Genomic DNA, 14788 nt, shown 5'->3' with positions numbered 1-14788 from the left:
AAGAACGCACCGGTGAGCTCAGCAACACCAAAAGACCCGGAAGACCACGGAAAACAACTGTGGTGGATGACCGAAGAATTCTTTCCCAGGTGAAGAAAACACCCTTCACAACAGTTGGCCAGATCAAGAACACTCTCCAGGAGGTAGGTGTATGCCTGTCAAAGTCAACAATCAAGAGAAGACTTCACCAGAGAGAATACAGAGGGTTCACCACAAGATTTAAACCATTGGTGAGCCTCAAAAACAGGAAGGCCAGATTAGAGTTTGCCAAACAACATCTAAAGGAACTTCACAGTTCTGGAACAACATCCTATGGACAAATGAGACCAAGATCAACTTGTACCAGAATGATGGGAAGAGAAGTGTATGGAGAAGGAAAGGAACTGCTCATAATCCAAAGCATACCACCTCATCAGTGAAGCATGGTGGTGGTAGTGCCATGGCGTGGGCATGTATGGCTGCCAATGGAACTGGGTTTCTTGTATTTATTGATGATGTGACTGCTGACAAAAGCAGCAGGATGAATTCTGAAGTGTTTCGGGCAATATTATCTGCTCATATTCAGCCAAATGCTTCAGAACTCATTGGACGGCGCTTCACAGTGCAGATGGACAATGACCCGAAGCATACTACGAAAGCAACCAAAGAGTTTTTTAAGGGAAAGAAGTGGAATGTTATGCAATGGCCAAGTCAATCACCTGACCTGAATCCGATTGAGAATGCATTTCACTTGCTGAAGACAAAACTGAAGGGAAAATGCCCCAAGAACAAGCAGGAACTGAAGACAGTTGAAGTAGAGGCCTGGCAGAGCATCACCAGGGATGAAACCCAGCGTCTGCTGATGTCTATGCTTTCCAGACTTCAGGCTGTAATTGACTGCAAAGGATTTGCAACCAAGTATTAAAAAGTGAAAGTTTGATTTATGATTGCTAATCTGTCCCATTACTTTTGGTCCCTTAAAAAGTGGGAGGCACATATACAAACTGTTGTAATTCCTACACCGTTCACCTGATTTGGATCTAAATACCCTCAAATTAAAGCTGAAAGTCTGCAGTTAAAGCACATCTTGTTTGTTTCATTTCAAATCCATTGTGGTGGTGTATAGAGCCAAAAAGATTAGAATTATGTCGATGTCCCAATATTTATGGACCTGACTGTAAGTCCATAAGGTGATTGTTTGGTGAGTTAAATTCCAAAATAAGTTGATGGGTGAATCTCGGGGTGATCCAAAAGGAGCGTTCTGGTTGAGGAAACTAGTGCTCCCCTCTCAATTCTGCCCGCACTCACCAGAGCTCAATACCCCTACAGGGGTAACCAGCGTGATGTTATAAAGGGTTCCCTCTGCCAGGCAGGGCCCGAATGCTGGTATCCTCAGTGGTTCTATTGGATCATCTCTCCCATGTATATGGTATATTCAATATAATCGATACAGCCTCATGTATTATCTGCATCTCATCATTTATTTACGGCAAGTTCCAGATCATGTGCAAGAAGAAGAGCCTCATATAGTGAAGTATTGTAACAAGTTCTTGTTTATTAAGATTGGTTGGGAATAATGGGTTGGTATGGTTGGAAATAATGGGTTGATTTCTCTCCACACATCCACCAACCCTTGTTGATATATTAGCTTAGTGATACGTAGGCTCTGTTTAGAGAGGCTTTTTTCTTGTCTAAGCCTTGATCGAAGGGGACATTAGAGCCCCCCCAATAAATTGCTGTGCCTTCCAATAAGGTATTTAGAGTACCAAACATGACTTGAAAAAACTGAGCCTGACATCGATTTGGGACATAGTAGGAAATGAACAAATAAGTTTGGCCATCAATAGTCCCTTTAACCAACAGGATTGAATTCTAATGAATTTGCATTGACATGCTAAGAGTATTGCTACCACCTTCGTTTTGTCATCAGCATTTGCTAGAAAAAAAGTGGGGAATTTAGTGTGGATGAAGGAAGGGCTGTAGGAAAATTGGTCTCTTGGAGCAGAACCACATCTATTTTTTGAGTGTTGTAATATTGTAATATTTTTTCCACTTGACTGGTGAGTTTAACCCTTGAGTGTTGTGGGACACTATCTGTAAAGGGGTCAAAGAGTGGTTGGTGTTAGCCATTGAGCCTGAGGGGAATAAAAATCAAGATAAAGCAGCAACTCACCAAAGTTCATGTGAAGTTATGCTCAGGAATATCAGGGACCTGATTGGGTGTCAGGAATCCGAGGTCATGTACAGCTTTCAAATCAAAACTGGTCTCTGGGGAAAAGAAAAAGTTAGGAAAGCAAGGGGGAGGTAAAAACAATCATATAAGGAAAGAGGAACAATGAGATCTGTGGTGGACCCTAAGGTGGGGGGTAAGTCATTTCCCACACTTTTGTAATGCACAGAAAATACCTTCTCTACTGTAGATACAAAATGAGTGAGACACACACTCTCTATAGCATGCTATTGCCACATCCCTATTATGCACGAAAAAGGGGGGGGGGGAGGGAAAAAAAAAGAGAAAACCACACAAATGAGTGGGGTCTCTCACCCCCTCAAATGTTTTGGGACTTTATAGGCGACTAGCACTTGCTGATCTTAGTGAGAAAAAATGTAACAATCATTTGATAAAAAATATCATTTTAATTAACACAAACATACAAAGATACTATCTTTGTATGTTTGTGTTAATTAAAATGATATTTTTTATCAAATGATTGTTACATTTTTTCTCACTGAGATCAGCAAGTGCTAGTCGCCTATAAAGTCCCAAAACATTTGAGGGGGTGAGAGACCCCACTTAGTTGTGTGGTTTTCTCTTCCCCCCCCCCCCCCACCTTCTCTACTGTAGAAGAGGAAATCCTGCCCCGAAGATTTAAAAAATGCAGATCTCCCAACCAGGGGGAGTTTCAAGAGTACCGCCCCTACCGCCGAGCCCCTACAAAATTTAAACCAACTAATATAGGGCTTAAGGCCCAACTGGAAGTATGAACACCCAAGCATCAGTAACCTTGAATCAGAGCCTAAATATTGGAGAGGGGAGAGAAGTAAGGTAAAAAGGAGGGGGGTGAGTAGGAAACTGAGGGGAATGAGTGGGAGAAATAGGGTAGAAGGAGTAAGGGGAGGAGACAGGGGAGGGCATAGACAGTACAACTATTTAGGCAAATATTGATGAAGTCATCTCCAGCCCCGGAAAAGGCACTAAAGCAAGAGCATTTAAAAGCAGTGTCATAATAGCATAGTAAAATCCTTATGTCACAAGGCACACTGTTACTTCAAGCTTAATGACAGGGTACAAAAATTGCAGGTCTAGTCATTTTAGAGACAAATTGTCTAGTTCCCTCTATTCAACCATTAACAATCATTTAGGGGAAACAAGTAATGTGAAGGAAGAGAGGTCTAGAACTGCTCTTGATGTAGTAGAGCCTTCAAAAAATGATCTAAGTAAAACAAGCAAACAAAACTCAGAAACTGTGGTTCAAAACATAATTGTTTGAGATTTGGGCCTATGGCCATGAGTAACTTCTGCATAGGAAGGGCATAACAGACCAACATAGCTATATGGGGATTCAACCATGGAGAGTGACCGTCTATAGATTTCTCGGTCTTGGATTTTGCCACAGAGGAGAAAGAAGACTGGTAGGAAGGTGTCTTTGGAGGTCCCTGATGCTGAGGTAGGAGGGGCAAATGCAGGTTCCTGGGAAATCTGCTTAATTTTCAGGAGCAAATGTTCTCCTTCTTTGAATGAGGCAAAGGTGTAGGTTTTACGCCTGTATTCAAATTTCAGACTGAACGGGAAAAGCCACCAATATTTGATGTCCTTCTGAGTAAGTGCGGCAAGCAATGGCCTAAGGGACCTCCTGGATTGTAGAAGGGGAGAGGTCAAGGAAAATTTGAATAGGCTGTCCTTGAAAGGATATTTGGTGTAGAGATCGGGCTTTCTTCATGACTTCTTCTTTAACGGCATAGAAGTGTGGTTTAACAATCACATCTCTTGGCAGGCCATCAGGACATGGAGGTTTCAGGGCTCTGTGTGCCCGATCAAGCTCCAGTCTATGTGGTTGAATATCAGGAATAGGTTCCTTTATAAATGAGCGTACAGCCTCAGGGATGTCTTCAATTGATTCAGGTTTGCCTCTGATTCTAAAGTTATACCTTCTGCTTCTGTTTTCAAGATAATCAGTTTTCAGAAGGACTGAGTCCAACTGATTGTGGAGATCCTGTATGCGTTCTAAGTTTTGGTTGGTTCTGGCCACTGTGTGGTCTAGTTTATGCTCCATAGTTTCTATGCAGGATCCCAATTTCTGTAGGTTCGCGTTAATGTCTCCCGTGATTTGGGATGCAGTATTTTTAAGGCCACGATCGAGTAAGTCCGCAAATTTTGCAAACATGGCTGACATGTAGTCTTGATTACCCAGGAGAAGTCCGGCAGTCTGGGCTACACAATCAGTCTGATCAGGGCCTACTTCCATAGGTGAATATGTGAAGTCTGGCAGTGTGTGTTCCATAAGTGACCCTGTTGAGGCTGGGAACACTGGTCCTATCAGAGGAGTATTCATGATTGAGGCCAGGCCAAGATATATCTCAGGGGATGTTATGTGAGTGAGCGGGAATCAGGCTGTGGATGGGGCTGGGTGCTGTCCTCCATCTTGCAGCTCGCAGTCTGTAGCTCACTCGTGGTGAACTGTCCAGGAGGTCCTGGCTTGCTGTCCCCGATGACATAGGGGAGACCCAGAGGTGTTGTAGTGCAACGCAGGTGCATTGGGGAAGCTGCATTGGGGGGCCATGCAGCTTCACCGCGCATAACAAGTGTGCTGCACTTTGCCACAGTGCAAAGGTGTGATAAATATGTTTTGGCCAGAAGCCATATTAACATCATACCTCAAGCTTCCAGTGCCCATGTGACCTTAAGCCTCTACTGCACCATAAGCCTCCAGTGACCCTGTCACATACCTCTTGCATGCTCTAGTTCTCTGTTGCCTGCCACCCATATTTCTCCACGACTTGGAGTATCTGTTACTGATGAATGAGCTGGGGGAAGTCAGCAGTTAAGCCAAACTCCTGACAAGGGGTCCATGGTAGAACACCAACTACCTATTAAAGAAGATAAAGCCACACAGAGAAAGAGGATCCACATCTTGCCCTGTCACTGTAGTTTATGTTTGTATGTCTTGTCTTGTCTTTCACCTCATATAGAAAAAGTAATGCTCAAAAATGAGCTTCAGGCAGTTCTCTTCTATGCAAAGGGCTAAAAAGAGATCGTAGACAGTCCATTATGGGACTGCACTACATATGAAAACAACGTTTGATGCATAGCTGTCCGATCTGTGTGCGCATGCTCAGTTGTAAATTGTTGGAAGAAATTGTACCCCTTTACAGAAGATAGACAGCAGGACCTGTTCGTCCAGAGTATGGTAGAATTCTTTGGAGATGAAAAGAGAGCAAACTGAACAATAAACCAATAAGAACAAAGAATGATTAGCAATACACAACTACTTCTCGAATAGGATAAAGCCACTCAGAGAAGGAGGATACACATCTCGCCCTGTCATGGTAGTAAATGTTTGTCTGTCTTGCCTTGTTTCTTACCTCACATAGAAAGAAAAAAGCTCAAAGAATTAGCTTTAGGCAGTTCTCTTTTATGCAAAGGGCTAAAAAAGAGATTGTAGACAGTCCACTTTGGGACTTTGGCGCAGTGTTTGCTGTACATCGCTTTTCTTCTGTGTGCGCATTCTCAGCTGTAAAGTGTGGGAAGAGGGTGTACCCCTATACAGAGGATATACAGCAGGACCTGTGAAGAGAGCTAACTGGGCAAAAGACCCATAAGAACAAAGAACACATTGCAGTACACAGCTACTTCTCGAAGAAGATGAGGCCACACAGAGAAGAAAGATCCACATCTCGCCCTGTCATGTTAGCATATGTTTGTCTGTCTTGTCTTTTTTCTCATCTCACATAGAAAGGAAAACGCTCAAAAAATGAACTTTAGGCAGTTCTATTCTCTGCAAAGGGCTAAAAAGAGATTGTAGACAGTCAACTTTGGGACTACACTACATGAGAATACGGTGTTTGCTGTACATCTCTTCTCTGCTGTCCCGTCTGTGTGCGCATGCTTGGCTGTAAAGTGCAGGAAGAGGGTGTACCCCTTTATAGAGGATAGCAGGAGCTGTTCTCCCAGAGTACGGTAGAATTGTCTGGAGATGAGAAGAGAGCAAACTGGGCAACAGACCCATAAGAACAAAGAACACATTGCAGTACACAACTACTTCTCGAAAAAGATGAAGCCAAGCAGGCACACACAGACAGGACAGCGGAGAAGAGATGTACAGCAAACACTTTATTCTGATGTAGTGTTGTCCCAAAGTGGACTATCTACAATCTCTTTTTAGCCCTTTGCACAGAAGAGAACTGCCGAAAAGCTCATTTTTTTAGCATTTCTCTTTCTATGTGAGGTGTGCTACAATGTGTTCTTTGTTCCTATGGGTCTATTGCCCAGTCTTCTCATTTCCAAAGATTTCTACTGTATGTAGCCAGGTCTGGACTACATGTTTTTGTGTACAGACTTATCTTTTGTTGGTTGGAATCGTTCCTATTCCCCTTTAATGCTGGATTCAGATGGGATTGTCATTTTGCAGGAACTGGAAGATTGACATTCTTGGAGCTGTAGTCTTTTACAGAGTGCTGATCATGAGCTTGGATTGCTCAGGAAACCACCTTCCCAGGAAGCAAAGGGGGAGTGGAGCATCATGGGAGGAGTTATAAAACTATCTGCTACACATATTTGAACTCTCTTGCTCCTGGGACCCATTGCGTGCACATCAGCCTGCTGAGTGTGCGTGAAACAGCAGATTGCGGCCTACTGCACGAGGCCTGACCCGCTTACAGAACTCAGCCTCGGCGGGGTAAGTGTCTGCTGCTACACCACGGATGTTGCTGCAGTAACGCTGAGAGAGAAAGTGGAGGTTGGCTGAATATCCTGAGGCAGCAGAGCTCAGCAAGTTTTCCAGATGCCGGAGCGTGGGAGACTGCATTGCCTGTTCCATAGGGCCCTCACAGACGGACATCAGAGTTGGTGAAAGGGTGCCTGTCTCTGATCCAGACTGCAAGTACACACTTCATCTTTACACTGAACACAAACATTGAAGCATATACCAGACCCCTTAGGATTACGATTTATCCTCTTGCTATATTAAACCACAGTGGAAATTGTCTTGTATGAGCTCCAACTGTCGGTTATGAACATAGCAAGGCCTTGCTAAGGGGAGGGACATTGTTGCATAGTTGCTCTTAAAGAGGACATGTTCTAGTTGTATTGCCATATCTTTAATTAGAAGACTGAGGGTATAGATTAGCTCAGAGTTCTTCTTTAACTTTGCTACAGTACAGAATATCTATATTAGGGATAGGCCGATATGTTTTTTTTCAGGGCCGAAACAAAGTAACAAAGTATCAGTATCGGCCGATATCGACCAATATTTTGTACATTTAAAGTTTTGAAAAATAAAGACAATTTTTGACACAAATCTGGTACTGAACATGTTAATGTTTGTTTATTAACATTTTTAACATGAAAGGCTCCTTCTTCACACCTTACCTGCATGAAAACTGATAGGAAAACCGCACAGCTTTCACTTGCAGGTTCATCAGTTTCACATCATGTGAACGAACGAGTCCTAGAAGAGTAGACAACTGTAGACAACTGTGAAAAGTAAAGTGCTGGGAAAAAAATAACTAAAGGCTTCCCAAAACAAAATTTACATAAACTGCTGCAGTAGTGCACTCACTGTCTGCAATGATTAAATCAAGTAGCTACAGTGCAAAAGACAGTGGACTGGACACTAGTTCTACTCACTTTCAATACTCCCAGTTAAGTAGAACAATATTATAGTGCAGAAAGCATAACATTTCAGCATGTTCACCAGTTAAACAGCTTCTGTTTTTTTCCTATATTGCTGCCACTTCACTAAAAACACGCTCACTTGGTAGCGAGGAAGGAGGAGCAGAAAGGTATCTTCTAGCATGAGAAGCAAGTCTTTTGTAGCGTGCCTCATTTTCTTTCCACCACTGAAGAGGATCACCACTTCTTCTGTCAATTACTGGTTCCTTCAAATAGAGATGAAGTTCATCATCCAGGCTGATTATTGCAGATTCAGAAGAATCCTCTGCACGAGGCCCCAATAAAACACTGAACATGGCATCTATTTGACCACGATGAAGTTTCTCTTCTGTCCATTGTCTTTTTGGACATTTTTCTCTTTTTGCAGCATCCTGCTCTTCCAGATGGCTGGCTGGCACCCTGTGGTGGGTAGCTTGCTGGCTGGCACCCTGTGGTGGGAGGCTGGCTGTCTGGCACCTTGAGGTGGGAGGCTCGCACCCTGTGGTGGTGGGTGGCTGGCTGTTTGGCACCCTGTGGTAGGTGGGTGGCTGGCTTGCTGGCACCCTGTGGTGAATGGCTAGCTGGCTGGCACCCTGTGGTGGGTGGGTGGCTGGCTGGCTGACACCCTGTGGTGGTGGGTGGCTGGCTTGCTGGCACCCTGTGGTGGGTGACTGGCTTGCTGGCACCCTTTGGTGGGTGGCTGGCTTTCTGGCACCCTGTTGTGGGTGTCTGGCTGTCTGACACCTTGTGGTGGATGGCTGGCTGGCTGGCACCCTGTGGTAGGTGGCTGGCTGACACCCTGTGGTGGTGGGTGGCTGGCTGTCTGGCACCCTGTGGTGGATGGCTGGCTGGCACCCTGTGGTGGGTGGCTGGCTTGCTGGCACCCTGTGGTGGGTGGCTGTCTGGCTGGCACCCTGTGGTGGATGGCTAACTTGCTGGCACCCTATGGTGGATGACTGGCTGGCTGGCACCCTGTGGGGGGTGGCTGGCTGGCTGACACCCTGTGGTGGGAGGCTGGCTGTCTGGCACCTTGAGGTGGGAGGCTCGCACCATGTGGTGGTGGGTGGCTGGCTATTTGGCACCCTGTGATGGGTGGGTGGCTGGCTTGTTGGCACCCTGTGGTGAATGGCTAGCTGGCTGGCACCCTGTGGTGGGTGGCTGGCTGGCTGACACCCTGTGGTGGTGGGTGGCTGGCTGGCTGGCACCCTGTGGGGGGTGACTGGCTTGCTGGCACCCTGTGGTGGGTGGCTGGCTTTCTGGAACCCTGTTGTGGGTGTCTGGCTGTCTGGCACCTTGTGGTGGATGGCTGGCTGGCACCCTGTCATAGGTGGCTGGCTGACACCCTGTGGTGGTGGGAGGCTGTCTGGCACCCTGTGGTGGGTGGCTGACTGTCTGGCACCCTGTGGGGGGTGGCTGACTGTCTGGCACCCTGTGGGGGGTGGCTGGCTTGCTGGCACCCTGTGGTGGATGGCTGGCACCCTGTGGTGGGTGGCTGACTGTCTGGCACCCTGTGGGGGGGGGGTGGCTGGCTTGCTGGTACCCTGTGGTGGGTGGCTGGCTGGCATCCTGTGGTGGGTGGCTAACTTGCTGGCACCCTATGGTGGATGATTGGCTGGCTGGCACCATGTGGTGGGTGGGTGGCTGGCTGGCTGACACCCTGTGGTGGGTGGCTGGCTTGCTGGCACCTTGTGGTGGTGGATGGCTGGCTGGCACCCTGTGGTGGGTGGCTGGCTTGCTGGCACCCTGTGGTGGGTGGGTGGCTGGCTGGCACCCTGTGGTGGGTGGCTGGCTGGCACAGTGCCTGTGGCTGGCTGGTACAGGGCCTGTGGGTGTGGCTGGCTGGCTGGCACCAGGCTGCTGTGGGTGGGTGTATGTCTGTGTTATACACTCCCAAGAGACTCCAGACGAGGGTGTCCAAGGCGAGGGAGGCAGCCTAAGAAGGCAGAAGGTTAGGCCCAGTGCGCAGAGGCACATGGCGCAACATACGCAATGACGTCACAACAATATTGGTAATATTGCCAAGTTCCAGGGCCGATACCGATATATCGGGAAAAGTGAATATCGGCCTCCGATAATCGGTTGATCCCTAATCTATATACTTACAGAATATAGATATTTATATTTTGTTGAATACTGTTTCCTGATATAATAACATTCTGTTTATCTGCTGTTTTCTGTGTCAGTCTTGCTGAACCCTGATAGTTTATGTGGGATTTAGTCGACTGACATAATTTCACTTGTTTATTCATTGAGTAAGCGTTAAAACTCATTTATACTGTGTCAGTGTGTTCCTTAAAGGTGTATACACTATGTTTGAACCTAGAGTGTCAGGTGGGTTGGACAGTTCACAGAGTCACGGTAGTGCTGAAGAACAGCAACCCTCAAGGGGGTAGTGCTACATGTACTCTGGGTGAAAAGGTCCTGCTGTCTATCCTCTGTAAAGGTGTACACCCTCTTCCCATGCTTTACAGCTGAAGATACACACACAGATGGGCAGCAGAGAAGAGATGTACAGAAAACACTGTATTCTACTGTATTCTTATGTAGTGTAGTCCCAAACTGGACTGTCTACCATCTCTTTTTAGTCCTTTGCACAAAAGAGAACTGCCTAAAGTTTATTTTTTGAGAATTTCTCTTTCTATGTAAGTATACATTGACCCCCTGTACCATGTGATCACTGTGACTAATCAGAGATATCACAAAAGTACACATGGAATGGCTACAATTAAAAGCCAATGTGTACTATTGACATGTGATCGCTGTAATTGGTCGACGATTAGCTTGTCAAGTGTCTGGTGGACACCGCAGACATATCACGTTGATGCATGTTCCCTAGCATGCGCGCAAGTGGGAAGACATCATATGACCCCTTCCCGCGATTAATAGTTTTCCCATCCGGCTGTCATTTTAAAACGGTAGGGTGGGAGGTGGTTTAGATATTTTTGCTGGACAGTACACAATTTCACATTGTGGAATTTATGATGATTGTATGATACACATTATTATTTATTTATTTTTTTTTTGGTAATGTTTGACTAGATTATTGTTATTTTTTTTTGTACATGTTATTTTGGTAGCGCTGAATTATATTTGATGTAATTCACCAACCTCAGGGGGATCTTCTACCAATACTCCCATCTAAGGGGGTTCTTCTCCCACTAACCACCAATCTAAGGGGGCAGCACCAGTAAAGGGGGACTTCACTGACCCGTAATGTAAGGGGGCACTTTTCTACTAAAACGTTGTATGTATGCCAGAATCCATGTGCAATTATCAATGTGCATTATAGACACATAGTAAATATTTAGTAATATGGTCTGCTTGATTGGTCAATCAGATGTACTGTCACAGAACATAATTGGTGCTATGTTGGCATTTTCATTATGTGGACAGCGTCTTAACATTTTTACTTCCATATGCAGAACATTGAGATATAATTATTTTATTGAATGTTTGAAAATTGTATGAACTTATATTTTTTACCTCTACATTTCAACTTTTGACTAAATAGTATGCTTGCTTTACAATACCTATGTTATACCCATTATGAAATAAAACCTGCTTTTCATCAAATATACAACACGATTTTAAAAATATTCATTCAGAAAAGTTGAAAGGCTAAAAGAGTATTTTATTGGTCTTATTCACCATTCGCCAAAAGGCCAGTTTCACATCTTTGTTTTTCAAACTGTATATTAGTGGGTTTAACATGGGCGTTAGTGCTGTATAGAACAGTGAAACTAGTTTATCAGATTCCAGTGTGAATGCCGATGTGGGTCTCATGTACAAACAGAAAAGTGTCACATAGAGCAAAGATACAACAGTGATATGAGAGGAACATGTGTAGAAAGCTTTCCATCTGCCGGTACTGGAATGGATCCTTACAATGGCACGGATGATGTAGATATAAGACATAATGGTAAGAGAGAAGGGCAGGACCCCAACAAACAATGACATTATATATATCAGATGTTCCATTTTATTGACACTGTGGCAGAAAAGCTTCATAATAGCCAGAAGATCACAGAAAAAGTGGTTGACGATATTAGATTTAAAGCAATAGATGTCATAAATGATAAAAATAACAGGAAGAACTTCCAGGAATCCCAGAATCCAACACACCGTTGCCATAAGTGTGCACACCTTCTTATTCATGATCATAGTGTACTGTAGAGGGATACAAATGGCAACATAGCGATCGTAACTCATGGAAGTTAGCAGCAAAAACTCACAGCAGAGGAAAGTAACATAGAAATACATTTGAGCAATACATGCTGAAAATGAGACCCGTTTATTACCAGAGACATACGTATCCAGTGTCTTATGCATTGTTACTGTACTGTAGAAAACATCCATGATAGATAAATGAGATAGGAAGTGATACATTGGTGAGTGCAGTTGCGTATCTATGCATATTAGAAGTAAAATTATTGAATTTCCGAAAAGAATTATGAGGTAGATGAGTAGAACTTGGAGGAAGATAGGGGCTTGCAGCTGTAATAAGTCGGTAATTCCACTTATGATGAAATAATTAGGCCAAGTAAGATTCTTCTCTTCCATTATAAGAAGTGTAGCTACCTCAAAATGTTAATTTCAAATAGCCATAATGTCCACTTAATAATAGACACGGTGGGTTTGTTTTACTGAAGAAGCAGAGGCTGTTCACTAGTAAATAAAAAGAAACAACGTTAACTTTGAATACCCAATATACCCAACTTTGAATACCCAATATGCAAAGGGGGAAAATAATTTTATCTTGCACACGATTCATAGATTGAAGTGTGCACAGCATCACCTTGTTCACTGAGGTAAGTCAACCCTTACTTTGCAAAGTATACCCTTTGCTAAGTGGATGGTCTTTACCTTATTAGTAAATCAATCCCCACTATCTAAGAAGATCTTATTTCATGCTTAATGTGAAAATAAAAATGTTTATAAAGTTATGGCAAGTACTGATTGCTCAGGATTTTTTGGCGCGATCAGTCAAGAGGTAAGTCTGTAGAGTTGCAGTCTAGTGTCAGTAACCTCTAGATTAGCCAAATGTTTTCTTGACATTATCAAGCCAACCAGTAGATACAGAGATTTAGGAACCTAACTGCGCATATAAATAATGCATGTGTATTTGAAAGATGAACGCCTTGCAAACAGCGAAATACACAGATGAAACGCCTATGTGTAGACTTGTTTTTACCTTCCCAAGGATTTGCATCTATTTCCAATCAGTTCTGGGATTTACATAGCTCTGCCACACAGCATTTTTATCTGCTGCAGTTAAGTTACAATTACAGGTCTTGTTCCTCCCCCAACAAGTGACTGGACAGTGAAAAGAGAAGCAGCAGACTGATGAGATCACTTCTGTTATGGTGCTGTCTCCCCCTATGCACCTTGCTAGCTTCTCCTTCTCCTTTATGATCTCTTTGTTATGACAGTGACTGCAAGAGGCAGATACCAGGTGAAATTTAGGTACTTACATTGCTTGTATAAAAAAAATTCAATGATGTAAAAATGACTACAGAACTGCATGGAGTTCAATAGTAGCTTTGTGTCCTGTTTATACTATGTGTTAAGTGTGTTGGTGCAATGCAGTGGCATTCATTCTAAATGGAACCCCAATGCATCTTCTAATTAAAGCGGAGTTCCACCCAAAAGTGGAACTTCCGCTTTAGGTAGTTCTAACCCCCTGACATGCCACATTTGGCATGTCATTTTTTTTTGGGGGGGGGGAGCGGGTACCTAGTTTTGACATGTACCCGCTCCTACTTCCGCTCGGAGCGCTGCGGCGCCCTGAGCGGAAGTTCTCCTCTCCCCCTCCCTCCCTGCAATCTTCTGGGACATGTCAGAGGTCCCAGAAGATTGCCGGCCAATCACGAAGCGTAGCGCAACTCACGCATGCGCAGTGCGTACCCGGCTGTGAATCCGAAAACTGTCACAGCCGGGTGCCCACACCAATGATGCCGGCGCCGCAGAGGAGAGAGGGAGAAGAGCGAGGCTTCGGGCGGCCGCATCGCTGGACCGTTGGACAGGTGAGTGTGTTTAGGCTGGAACTCCGCTTTAACTACCCTTCCTGCCTAGGCCAGTTTTCAGCACTGTGAAACATTGACTAACAATTTCCCAGTCATGCAATACTGCTCACAATGAGATTTATTGTCATCTTTTTGAGAAAGATGGAGCTTTCTTTTAGCGGTATTTAATCATAACAGTTTTTTTTTTACTATATACCACAAAACTTTGCAAATAAAACCTTAATATACTGACTGCCTATCTCATTTATTGAGGCCCTAAAATGACAGAAGAGTGTAGACACTCCAAGGTATTGGAAGTGAATTTGTAATATATATATATTTTTTTATTTTTTTTTATATATATTTTTTTCACGAAAGTGGAATTATCTTTTACCATGTACTGACTCGCCAGAGTACAAATACTGTGGCATTTCAGCTCATACAGGCACATCACATACCTGTATTTCATGGCTTTCTTCCAGGTCCGCTCATGCATTAGCATCCAGAACCTTGAGCAAACTGATCAGTGGGTCCTGGCCAATGATTTATGATCAGATCCCAATGATCGGCTGAGTGAATAACAGAAGAGAGCCCTGTGTTGGTAAACAACACAGAGCTCTCTGAAGAACGCAGTGATGTACTTTTTTTTTTTTCTCCCTGCAAAGCAGGGAGCAAAAACTGGCACATTGCTTAGTAAAAACAGCACACAGTACACACATTAATACTTGTTAGGTACACAGTTAACCCCTTTTTCTCTCTAGATGTCAACCCCTTCTCAGGCAGTGTCATTAGTATAGTGACAGTGTATATTATTAGCACTGATCGTTGTATTAGTGACACTGGAGATGTCAGTGGCAGTTAGTCAGTTAGTCAGTTCCAACAAAGTGTGAGTTAGTGTCAGTTTGTTCACCCCACTATCGCAGTCCTGGTATAAGTC

The 14788-nt window shown here is 44.2% G+C and overlaps 1 protein-coding gene across 1 annotated transcript; it reads right to left on the bottom strand.

Moving 5' to 3' along the window:
* Positions 1–11467: 11467 nt before the first annotated feature.
* On the bottom strand, positions 11468–14347 carry LOC309559784 (olfactory receptor 5G9-like; the record flags this gene model as incomplete). The annotated part of the gene is made up of 2 exons (XM_082263218.1): positions 11468–12427; positions 14246–14347. The coding sequence occupies 2 exons, from the start codon at positions 14345–14347 to the stop codon at positions 11468–11470; spliced, it is 1062 nt and encodes a 353-aa protein (XP_082119344.1).
* Positions 14348–14788: the final 441 nt, after the last annotated feature.

Source organism: Pelophylax lessonae (assembly GCF_965119305.1).
Source record: "Pelophylax lessonae genome assembly, chromosome: 7".
Taxonomy (NCBI): Eukaryota; Metazoa; Chordata; class Amphibia; order Anura; family Ranidae; genus Pelophylax; species Pelophylax lessonae.
This window is presented reverse-complemented; position numbering and strand designations above follow the sequence as displayed.